The following is a 12931-nucleotide window of genomic DNA, read 5'->3' on the forward strand; positions in this document are numbered from 1 at the left end:
TCTTTCTTACGTCGAATGGTGCGTCGGTCGTCAGGGTGAGATGTAAGATGGCTCGTCTGTGCAAAATGACGTATGAGTGCGTTTGCTTGTTGTCTGTTTGAGGGTAGATTATCTGTTGTTGTGATTATTGCTGCGTGAGAGCGTGTAGTGTTAGAGTTGGATAGTGTGATGCTGTTGAGTGTTTTGTACAATTTGCTGGTGTTTGTTTTGTGATCAAGTGTATTGATAAAGTTTTGCCAATTTTGTGTTTTTTGTTCATGTATTTTATTGGCAATCACAGTGTTTAGTGTTTGTATTTGGTCTGCTATGTTTTGAGGGATAGGTGTGGGGGTATCGTGTTTAAGTGTGTCACGTTGTCTGATGAGGCCTTGGATTTCTGGTGTGAAGTTGGGGTTGTGTGATTTTCTGTTGCCTCTAGGGATGTATCTCTTGTCTGCGTTTTGTATGATTGTATTGAAAGCGTGCACAGCATTGTTTATGTTTGTGATTGGTGTACTGTTAAGTGTTTCAAAATGTTCTGTCTCTTCAGTAAAAGTTTCCCAGTTAGCTCTCTTGTAATTGGTGTAAGTGTGTCTGTGGCCAGCTGGGGTGCATCTTGTTTTGGTGGTGATGATGATTGGAAGGTGGTCAGAGCCAAGGGCTCCGACCACTCTCCATGATGTTGTTGGGGTTAGGCAGGGGGAGCAAAAGGTGATATCAGGCGAGGAGGGAGTGTAGTGTTTGTATGTCAACATGCTGAGTGTTGGTGCCATCTTTGTAAGTGCTCTTTGAATTCTTTCTAGTTTCTTTGTCTTTTTTTGTACTGGGTGTCCGTAGTGATGCTGCATACTCTAATTTTGGTCTTATCAGTGTAACTAGGATTTTCTTCACCATTTCCTCGTCCATGTAGTCAAAGGCCACTTTCATTGATCTTAATAATAAACCCCAAACAATTTGGTTTTAGAAGTGGAAGATCGTGCACCACAAACCTAATATGCTTTTACTCGAGACTGATGGAAATAATACAAGAAAGAGATGGTTGGGCGGACTGCACCTTCCTGGATCTGCAAAAGGCTTTTGACAAGGTACCACACAAAAAGTTAATAAAAAAAAATAAAAAAAAAATAGGAGGAATTCAAGGCAGGCTGTTGGAATGGATGAAGGACTTTCTAAATGGTAGAAAGATGAAAATGGTACTTGGAGATAAAAACTCAAAATGGGAACAATTAAAAAGTGGCGTCCCTCAGGGCTCTGTTTTGGCTCCCTTAATGTTTGCCATATACATAAATGATATGGACACAGGAGTGAATTGTTACATGAATTTCTTTGCTGACAATGCTAAATTGCTCAAGAGAGTGAAAACAGAAGAAGATTGCAGATCGTTACAAGATGACCTACATAAAGTATGGGAATGGAGTCAGAAATACGAAATTAATTTCAACATCAAGAAATGTAGCATAATGGAGTTTGGAAAAGGCAAAAACAGAGTTTCGGGAATATATGTGATTGGAGACAAAGAAGTAAAGAAAGTTAACTCAAGAGAGGGACCTAGGAATAATCATCTCAAGTGACTTGACACCTGACAAACAAGTAAACAAGATATTTGGAGAGACTTACAATTTGTTAAGATCAATGAAAGTGGCATTCGACTACATGGATGAAGAGATGGTTAAGAAAATAATTGTTACAATAAGACCAAAACTAGAATATTCTATATCAATGTGGGCACCTAGCACAAAGAAAAACACAAAGAAATTAGAAAGAATCCAAAGAGCAGCAACTAAGATGGCACCTACACTATCAAATTTGACATACGAACAAAGATTGGAGAAATTACAACTAACAACGTTAGAGCAGAGAAGGGAGAGAGGCGATTTGTTGACCATTTTCAGAATTATGAAAGGAATAGAAGTTCTTGATAGAGATGGCCTATTAAAATGGGACCATAGAGAAACAAGAGGACATGCAAAGAAACTAAAGAAAGACAGCTACAGAAGAGATCTGAAAAAGAACAGTTTCCCACACAGAGTGATTGACGTGACTGAACAGTGAAACAGTTAATGCCAGAACTATACACAAATTCAAAAGCAAACTGGATGTGGAGAGATACAAAAATGGGTCAAAACGAGCATAACTCTAGTCCCGTAAAATACAACTAGGTAAATACATTCAAACTCCTTCTCTCTTCCCCTCTAATGCTCCATGTTTCTGCCCCGTACAGTGCTGTTGACACAATCACTCCTTCATATAATCTCCTCAGCATCCATTCCCAAATGTCTATTTCTCATTAACTTTTTAATCTCCCAAGGCATTTACTCACTTCTCTCAATCTACATTCTACCTCCACCCCTACTCCTCCCTTTCCTGCCACATTCTCACCCAAGTATCTAAAACTATCCTCTTCCTCCAGTCTCTCTCCCTTAATACTCCCTTCCAGCTTGCTGCCACTCTCTCTCCTTGTACATCTCATCACCTTACTTTTACCCACACTTATCTTCAACTTCCTTCTTTCACACACTCTCCCAAACTGTCACTAACTTCCTCAATCCCTCCTCTTATCCTGCTACAAGCACAGTGTTGTCAGCAAACAACAACTGGCTTATCTCCCACTTTTCTCCATTTTCTTTAACCACCTCCAATCCCTGACCCACCACCCCTGCATTCACCTCTCACACCACCCCATCCATATATAAATTGAACAACCAGGGCAACATAACACATCCCTGATGAAGTCCCACCTTTACCTCAAACCACTCACTCTCTCCATTTCTAATCCTAACACAAGCTTTACCACTCTTGTAAAAACTTTTGACTGCTCTTAACAGCTTTTCTCCTATCCCATATATCTACAAAACCTCCCACAGTGCCTTCCAGTCTACCCTATCATAAACCTTTTCCAGATCCATAAAAGCCCAAAACACATCCTTACCTTTTCTTATAGCTTTCTCACATATCTGTCTTACCACAAAAATCTGATCTACACAACCCCTACCTGTCCTAAACCCACACTGTTCCTCACCAATTACTCCCTCCAAAAAAATGCTTTTTGCAAGTCCAGGAAAGCACAGTCAGCCCATCCATCCCTTTCTTGAATAAAAACAAATCAAGTTTGTGGCACGTGATCTTCCCTGTCTAAAACAGAATTGTTTTGGATTTAGTTTATTTTTGTCTTCCAAATGTTTAGTACATCTACTTTTGATGACTTTTTCACATATTTTAGCTATTGTACTTGTAAGGGAGACTGGTCTATAGTTTGTTGGGTCTTCCTTGTTTCCCCCTTTATATATTGGTACAATATTTGCATTTTTCCAGTCTTGCAGTACCTTTCCTTCTTTGAGTGAGCAATCTATTATCTTATATATTTTGTCCGTTAGTTCATCTATACATTCCTTTTGTATCCAGTTTGCAATTCCGTCCAGGCTGAGTGATTTTCTGACATTCAGGTTTATTATTTGGTCCCTTATTTCTTTCTGTGTCACAATTATTTCTTTCATTAGGGGGATCTTTCTCCCTTTCCTTCATCCCAATTGTGTGTATTTTCTTTTGTGATTACATATTTGCTTATTGGTTATGTTGAGAATGCTGTCTGGTGGGGTGGTTGCTAGAATTTAATATTCTAAGTTTGGAAGATGACAACCAGGAGTGACACCAAGGTGTAGACAAAGGAAAAGGTGGATGAATAGGTTGTATGGAGGTTATAAGCATGTGGTCAAGATGCTGAACAAGGGAAAATGTGCAAAAGTGACAGAGAAGGATGTACTGAGTATGTCAACAACCTGTTCTTGAGAGGAGTGCATCAGAGTTGAACCAGCAGTATTGCTGGGAAAGTAATAAGAAACAATGTTCACATGGTTTAAAATGCAGAATGAAAGATACATATGATGGGAGTGAATGGGGTGAGGTGAGGGTTTTCCTTTCCTATGCCTAGCTACCTTGCTTTGTGAGGAACAGGTGATTGCACTGATAAATAGATACATAAATAAATACTCTTGGATGAAGGGTTAACCCTGTCTCATGCCCACTTTCCTAGTCAGAAGCAATGCAGCAAGACACAGTACATTCACACCTGGGCTGCTTCACTTATTTGGCAAACCTCCCTCCTTGTTTCCTTATGCAGAAAATAGAGAAGACAGGGAGACATCCCTTCAGACTGTCAAAATATCATCCATAAACAACTATTTTTCCCTCACACCTATACCTTGCCTTCTCTCCCTGCTCAAAAAAACATTTCCCTCTTGCCCAAAGCCCTATTCACCTCATCCATCAATCTCATCCTTGGTCATCACCTCAAGTTCACTACATCCACCCCTGGTTTCCACACTCATTTTACTAATCTTTTATCACTCATTCTATGTGCCTAAACCATTCCAATAATCTTTCATCTGCCCTCTCTGCCACCTCCCTTTCCACCTCCTCATTTCTCACTCTATCCAACCTTGCAACCCTCACCATACTTCTCAGACACTTCATCTCAAACATATTTATATTTCTCCTTTCTGCCTCTTTTAAATTCCAAATATCATTCACATACAGTGTCAAGCATGATCACCCCTTTATATAATCTCTTTTTGCATCCATTCCCAAATGGCTATTTCTCATGACACTTTTTTATCCTCCAAGACATTTACTTGCTTCCTTCATTCTACAATTTACCTCCACTCCCACCCCTCCATTTCTTGTCATATGGAACCCCATAGTTAAAACTATCCACTTCCTCCAGTCTCTCTCCTCTAAGACTTCCAATTCTGCTACCCTCTCCCCTTGTACACCTAATTACCATACATTTACCCACATTTATCTTTAATTTTCTCCCATTGCATACCTTCCCAAACTCTATCATTAACTGCCTTAGTCACTCTTCTGACCCAACCACACACTATCTTTAATCATCTTCAATCCCCTGCCCATAGCATTCATATTACCTCCCATACCACTCCATCCATGTGCACACTGAACAGCCATGGTGACATGACAACAGCCCCACCCTCAAACTACTTGTGCACTCCATTTCCAATTATGACTGCCCTTAACAGCTTTCCCCCAATCCCATATATCTTCAATACCTCCCACAGTGTCTTCCTCTTAATCCTCCCATAAACCTTCTCCAAATTCATAAAGGCCCAATAATATCCTTACTCTTTGCCAAAAACTTCTCACAAACCTGCCTCACCACAAAAATTTGACCCATACATCCTCTACCTTTCCTAAACCCACACTGCTCCTCAAGAATTATTCCCTCTGTTCCTCTCCTAATCCTCTAAATTCAAACACTCCCATATAAAGCACTTCTAACTACACTCAACAAATTTATCCCTTTAATACTACAATATTCATATTTGTCCCCTATACTTCTGTAAAGCGGAACTATAAAGACACTCCAATCCTCTATCCTCCCTTAGACACATATTAAACCTCACTTGACAATCACTGTAACTATACCTCCCTTTGTCAGACAATTTGCATGACACCCATCCAACCCAGGTGCCTTACCAGCTATCATCATTTTCAAAGCTCTTTGTAACTCATCTTTTCCTATATCTCTTCCATTTTCCTCTCCCATCACCATCATTTTCTCTAAAATCAATCCCTTCCTATCCTCCTCCACATTCAACAACTCTAAAATTCTCTACCCTCCCTTAGATACATATTAAACTACTTCACTAGCCAATCCACTATAACTAGACAGACATTCTGCATAAAACCCATTCAACCCAGGTAACCTTAACAGCTCTCATAATTTTCAAAGCTTCTTGTACCTTATCTTTTCCTATATCTCTTCTGTTTTCCTCTCCCATCACCATCGTTTTCTCAGCACTTCCCACTGCCATAACTACTCATTTCCTATCCCCCTCCACATTCAACAATCCTAAAATACTATGAAAAGATGGATAGATGTTAATGGGTGTCAAGGCAGTAAGAGGGAGACTCTTACTGCCTTGACACCCATTAACATCTATCCATCTTTTCCTCTCTACCTGACATCCCCTCACTCTCTTAACTTCCTTCCAAAACCTCTTCTTATTCTCTACAAAATTTTCTGTTACACTCATACTCCATTTTACATCAACTTTCCTCTTTGACTCATTTATGTAATGTGCTCACTTCTTCTCATCTACTATCATCTTTACCATATCATCCCACCACTTACTACCCTTCCTCCTATTCCTTCCCATCCTCCCCATTCCATAGCATCATCTCTGCTCACCTTATCACTTCCTCCTTGAAACAAATCCATTTCTCTTCTACTCCCACTCTATCCTTAACCACCTCTCACACTTCTATCAGCTCCTGACATTCCTTCTTTTTCATTCTCATTCAAACTACTCTAAGCACCTCTCTATCATTCACTTTTTTCCTCTTTCTCCACCTATCCTCCACTTTCAACTTCCCTTCTAACAAAAAATTATCTGACACTCCCCCACTCTCTCCCCTAAGAACATGGACATCCAAAAAAATTCCTATCCTTTCTTTAGATATCTACATAGTTCATAAATCCCTTATCAGCCACCTTTCCATCCCCCACCCTTTCCCACTTATATCTGACTTTCTTCTTAAATACTGTGTTTGCTATCATCAATTCTCTATCTAAACACATCTCCAACATCAATTCTTTACTATAATTTTTATTTGACACTTCAAACTTCCCTACAACTCCATCTACTGGTTCATCCCCTACTCTAGCATTGAGATCTCCCTATACTACTATACTGACATTCCTCCCAAACCTCTCTAAGCATTCATTTCAATCTATCCAAAAGACTCCCTTTCCTCTATACAAATATAAGAATAAATGAAACTGAAACAGTGATGCCCTGTATATGTTCTGTTCTAGTTAATGAGATACTATTTCATTTAACATAAGGGATACTGTAATAAAAGGGTTAACATTCTAAAGATCAGATAACCACTCACCTGGTTTCCACCAATGACAACTACAATTTTTGAAAGGTCATCAGCACCCCAAATTTTTGGTCGCTGGTGGTGTGGAACGTAGCAAGAAACCTCAGAAGACTGCTCACCAGCATCAGATGCTCTTGTTTTGCCAGTACTCCTATGACTCCAGTTTGAAAATTGGTTCAGTACTGAACCATGGGCAGTACCTGTGAATATATATATATGATAAACAAATATATATATATATATATATATATATCTTTTTTTTAACAAAGTTCCCTACAAAAGACTCATACAGGATCTGGAACATATTGGTGACTTAAAGGGAAATACACTAAAATGGGTAAAGTACTTCCTAAAAGACATAAGAAAAGTAGTAAAAGGCAAGGTATAAGGATGGGGGAGAGTCACTAGCAGAGTTTCACAAGAATCAGTACTAGCACCATTGGTTCTACATGTAAATGATATAAAGGATGGTACATCAACTTACTCCAATATGTTTGCAGATGACACAAAAATAATGAGTAAAATAGAAAATGATGATGACTAAACCTAAATACAACACAACCTGAACATTATTTATGGAGTCAAAACTAGGGAATGAAGTTCAAGACAAAAAAAAAATTGTAAGACTTACCCATGATATATAAAATGGGTAAGAAATCAACTGACAAGCCTAGGATAGAAAAAGAACTTGGGGTTGTAGTCAGGGACAACCTGTCTCCTGAGAAAGACAAACAAAATTGTTGGGGACACCCATAATTTGTTAAAAACCATTAGGTATGCTTTTCACTATAGGGATGAAGCAATGATGAACAAATTTAATTGAAAACCTAATCAGGCCCAGGCTTGAATATGTAGTAGTGGTGTGACCTCTAAATAAGAAAAAGGATATATTCAAGCTACAAAGATTTGAAAGAACAGCTACCAAAAAGGTCCCAAGCCCCACCCCTTAAAAAAAAAAAACCAGGGAGGAGCAAAGAGAACTTCAATAAGGCATAATAACAAACTGAAAAATACTTGACCAGTGGAATGGCCTTTATATATAGGGCAAGTAAATACAATAAGTGCATGGCAATGAATGGAGTCCAGGAAATGGGGCCTCACAAGTATAGCTCTGTTCTTGTACATCACAACTAGATATATTCACACACATACTTAGGAGTGATTGATGTGCTGCAAGATATCATGATTGTGCATGCAACTGAGATACCACTTTCTTGATCCTTGGTATCTCTTTTCCAGGCGTCATTATTTTTATGCTTCTGATAGGATCCACCTTATTCACAGAGGCAAAGATGTTCTTACAAACCTCATTATGGGAGTTTGTAATGAACTAATTCCTTTTTTTGGGGTAAAAACTCAAAGGGAAGGGGAAAGAGAGTGTATTGGGGAAAACAGAGTAGGGTATGGCAATAATGTAAAACAATATGTCAGTGTACGACAAAATATCATTTTAGGTAAAATTGTCAGTAGAGGATGAAATATTACATTAGGATGTAATGTCAAAGGACAAAATATCATGATGGGATGTAATAATAGTGGAGGACAAAATATCAAGATGGGATATAATGATAGTGGAGGACAAAATATCTGACAGTATGCAATGATAGTGGAGGACAAAATATCATGGTAGGATATAATGTCAGTGGAGGACAGAATTTTATTTTAGAAAGGGATGCTGGACAGAATGTCAGTGAACAACGGAGGGCTGGTGTGCAATGCGGTGACGTAGGGGGACAAGGTATATATAATAAGAGATCGGATGACCGTGACGGACCAGATGTTCATGATGGGGCAAATATCCATAAGACAATGAATGTCAATGAAGGACTAAATGTCAATATAGAGCAAGGTGTCAATAAAGAACAAAATTATAATGTAAGGCATGATGTTGAAATATAAAATGTGTCAAAAAGAAATAATCACAAGTATTAGGAATAAATTCCAAGAAATACAGGTTCAACAGATATTCCCCTCTTTCTCAATACCCCCTTCAACCTATCCATCCATATCATCCTCGGTCATCCCCTCAAGTTCATTCCCTTAACCTCAGCCTTCCACACCTCTTTTACTAATCTTTCTTCACTCATTCTTTCCATGTATCCAAACCATCCCAATAATTTTTCATCACCTCTATCTGCCATCTCCTTTTCCACTCCCTATCTCCTCCTCACCTCCCTGTTTCTCATGCTATCCAACCATGTAACCCCTACCATACTTCTCAGACACTTCATCTCAAATACATTTAAACTTTTCTTCTCTGCTTCTCTCAAATTCCAAGTCTCTACCCCATACAATGATATCAATACAGTCACCCCTTCATACAATCTCCCCTTTGCATTCATTCCCAGTTGCCTATTTCTCATAACACTTTTTAATCCCCTAGGCCATTTACTTGCTTCTCATAATCTACAAGTTACCTCCACCTCCACTACTTTTAATGCCACATGCGATCCCAAATACCAAAAGCTATCCACTTCCTCCAGCCTTTCTCCTTTTAGACTTACTTCCAACTCATTGCCATCCTCTACCCTTATACATCTCATCACCTTGTTTTTACCCACATTTACCTTCAACTTTCTCCTATTATTCTTGAACTCCATCACTAACTCCCTTAACCTCTTCAACATAAGTCAAATGCTTGCGTACATGGCCCGGATTGAATAGCAAACTGGATATTAAAAGAATGTAAAGAAGAACAGACAAAATATATAACATAATAAGTTGCTCACTTAAAGAAGGAAAAATACCAAAAGACTGTCAAAATGCTGATATCATACCAATTTATAAAGGCGGAAATAAGGAAGACCCAAAAAATTACAGACTGGTTTCCATTACAAGCACGGTAGCTAAAATTTGTGAAAAAGTTATAAAAATTAGATGGATAAAACATCTGGAGGAGAACAAGATCCTAAATCCAAGACAATTCAGATTTAGACAGGGAAGATCATGTACCACAAATTTGATCTGTTTTTACTCAAGACTACTAGACATAATACAAGAAAGGGATGGATGGGCTGAATGTGCATTCCTAGATCTACAAAAAGCTTTTGATAAAGTCCCTCACAAAAAAAACTATTAAGAAAACCGGAAGCCATAAGAGCAATACAAAGTAAACTATTGAAATGGATGGAGGACTTTTTGCATGGAAGAAAAATGAGAGTAGTGCTCCGAGATAAGAGTTCTTCTTGGGAGGAGGTAATTAGTGGAGTTCCACAAGGATCAGCATTGGCTCCAATAATGTTTGTTATCTATATGTATGACATGGATGAAGGTGTGGAATGTTACATGAGCTTATTTGCAGATGATACAAAATTATTAAGGAAAGCGAGTACTGAAACAGTGACTCACTACAGAAAGATCTGAACAGGGTATGGGAATGGAGTCAGAAGTGGGAAGTGGGCTTCAACATTAAGAAATGTAGCATAATGGAATTTGGAAAAAGTAAAAAAAGAATATCAGGACAATATAAAATTGGTGAAAAGGAAGTAACGAAAGTGGGATCTAAAAAAGACTTAGGAGTGATCATCACAAAAGATATGTCCCCTGACATACATATAAACAAAATTGTAAGAGAAACATATAATTTGCTAAGATTAATAAAAGTGGCTTTTACTTACTTGGATGAAGAAATGGTAAAGAAAATACTAGTCACACTGATAAGGCCTAAATTGGAGTATGCAGCAACATTATGGTCACCCAGTACTAAAAAGAATATAAGGAAAATTGAGAGAATCCAGAGAGCAACTACGAAGATGGCCCCAACACTATAAAAAATGTCATATGAAGAAAGATTGTCAAAACTAGAACTACTGACTCTGGAACAAAGAAAAGAGGTGACTTGTTGACCATCTGCAGGTGAAGTCCTTGATAGAGATGACATACTAAATTGGGATAAGAGAAATACAAGAGGACATGGAAAGAAACTAAAAAAGGACAGTCATAGAAGAGACCTGAAAAAAAACAGCTTTCCCCACAATGGTGGTTGTATGGAACATACTAGACAAAACAACAGTGTATGCAAAAACAACACAAGAATTTAAGAGCAAATTAGATATAGCAAGATACAGAGACAGGACACCATGAACATAGCTCCCCTTCCCATAAGATACAACTAGGTAAATACATCAGGTTGCCTGATGTACGATGATGCACCACAATACACACATAACAAAATATAAAGTTACTGTTGTTATATTCATTCTTTTTCACCCTGAATAGATATAACATCAAAGAAAACAGAGGTCACTCAGTTACTACTACAAAATATAATCAGGAACCCAACTCCAGCATCCTCAAATACCCTACTCACAGCTCATGATGAAAATAGAAACTGATGAGGACTGTGAAGCACTGCAAGAAGACCTAAATAGGGTATGGAACTGGAGTCAGAAATGGGAAGTGGACTTTAATACGAAGAAGTGTAGCATAATGGAGTTTGGAAAAAGCAAAAACAGAATATCAGGAAAATATACAATTGGAACCAAAGAAGTAAAGAAAGTGGGATCCGAAAAAGATTTGGGAGTAATTATCACGAACGACTTGTCCTATGATATACAGATTAACAAAATTGTCGGGGAGACTTACAACTTGCTAAGATCAATAAAAGTGGCGTTTACATACTTGGACGAAGACATGATGAAAAAAATATTGGTTACATTGATAAGGCCTAGATTAGAGTATGCAGCGACATTGTGGTTCCCCAGTACCAAAAAGAATATAAAGAAAATAGAAAGAATCCAAAGAGCAGCTACAAAAATGGCACCTGCACTTGCAAACCTATCATACGAAGAGAGATTGGCTAAACTGGAGTTACCGACACTGGAGCAAAGAAGAGAGAGAGGTGACCTATTGACCATCTACAGAATCATGAAAGGCACAGAGGTACTCGATAGTGAGAACTTACTTAACTGGGACAAAAGAAACACAAGAGGACATGGAAAGAAAATAAAAAAACATAGCTATAGAAGAGAACTGAAGAAAAACAGTTTTCCTCATAGAGTTTTGGACACTTGGAACAAACTGGACAATGAAATAGTATGCGCAAAAACCATTCATGAGTTTAAAAACAAACTAGACACTGCAAGATACAAAGGCGGGACAACACGAGCATAGCTCCCCTTCCCGCAAAATACAACTAGGTAAATACAACTAGGTAAAATACATAGGTATCATCATATTCAAGAGGTTAATCCCTCCTCTGACCCTGCCACAAGCACAGTGTTATAAAAAAATAAAAATAAAATAAAAACTGACTCACCTCCTACTTTTCTCCATTTTCTTTAACCATTCCCAGTCCCCTGCCCATTACCCTTGCCTTTACCTCGCACACCACCCCATCCATGTACAACATTGAACAGCTATGGTGACATGATACATCCCTGATGCAGCCCCACCTTTACCTCAAATCACTCACCCTCTCTATTTATAATTCTAAAAAAATCTTGACTGCCCTTGACTTCTTCAATATGAATCAAATTCTTGCTCGCAGCATTGGATGCCTAATGTACAATGCATCACACCACTCACGTTATAAAATATGTCACTGATGTATTACTCGTTCTCTTTCACTCTGAATAATAATAAACACAGAAAACATGGTCAAACCAATTCACAGAATTTGGGGGTAACTCAGCTACAGCTACAAAATAAATATAATCAAAACACCGATGCCGGAATGTCACATACCCACTCACACCTCATGATGCCTACAAAAACAGTTTTCCACATAGAGTAGTGGACACTTGGAACAAACTGGATAATGAAATAGTAAGCGCAAAAACCATTCATGAGTTTAAAAGCAAACTAGACACTGCGAGATACAAAGGCGTGACGCCAAGAGCATAGCTCCCCTTCCCGCAAAATACAACTAGGTAAATAGGTGTCATTGTATTGAAGAAGTTAACAGCTTTCCCCCAATCCCATATATCTGTAAAACCTCCCACAGTGCCTTCCTGTCTACCCTGTCATATGTCTTTTCCAAATCCATAAAGGCCCAAAAAATATCCTTACCTTTCCTATAGCTTTCTCACATATCTGTCTTACCACAAAAATC

The 12931-nt window shown here is 38.3% G+C and overlaps 1 protein-coding gene across 4 annotated transcripts in view; it reads right to left on the reverse strand.

Moving 5' to 3' along the window:
• Nucleotides 1-12931, reverse strand: part of LOC143038805 (uncharacterized) — a 283401-nt gene that overhangs the window by 209966 nt on the left and 60504 nt on the right. For all 4 annotated transcript variants that reach the window (XM_076208350.1, XM_076208351.1, XM_076208348.1 and 1 more), the window contains one exon: nucleotides 6892-7079. In XM_076208350.1, the coding sequence (XP_076064465.1) occupies nucleotides 6892-7079 (188 nt within the window). The remainder of the gene's footprint in view (nucleotides 1-6891; nucleotides 7080-12931) is intronic.

This window comes from Oratosquilla oratoria, chromosome 25 (assembly GCF_046742065.1).
Source record: "Oratosquilla oratoria isolate Oo_2021 chromosome 25, ASM4674206v1, whole genome shotgun sequence".
NCBI classification, from domain to species: Eukaryota; Metazoa; Arthropoda; class Malacostraca; order Stomatopoda; family Squillidae; genus Oratosquilla; species Oratosquilla oratoria.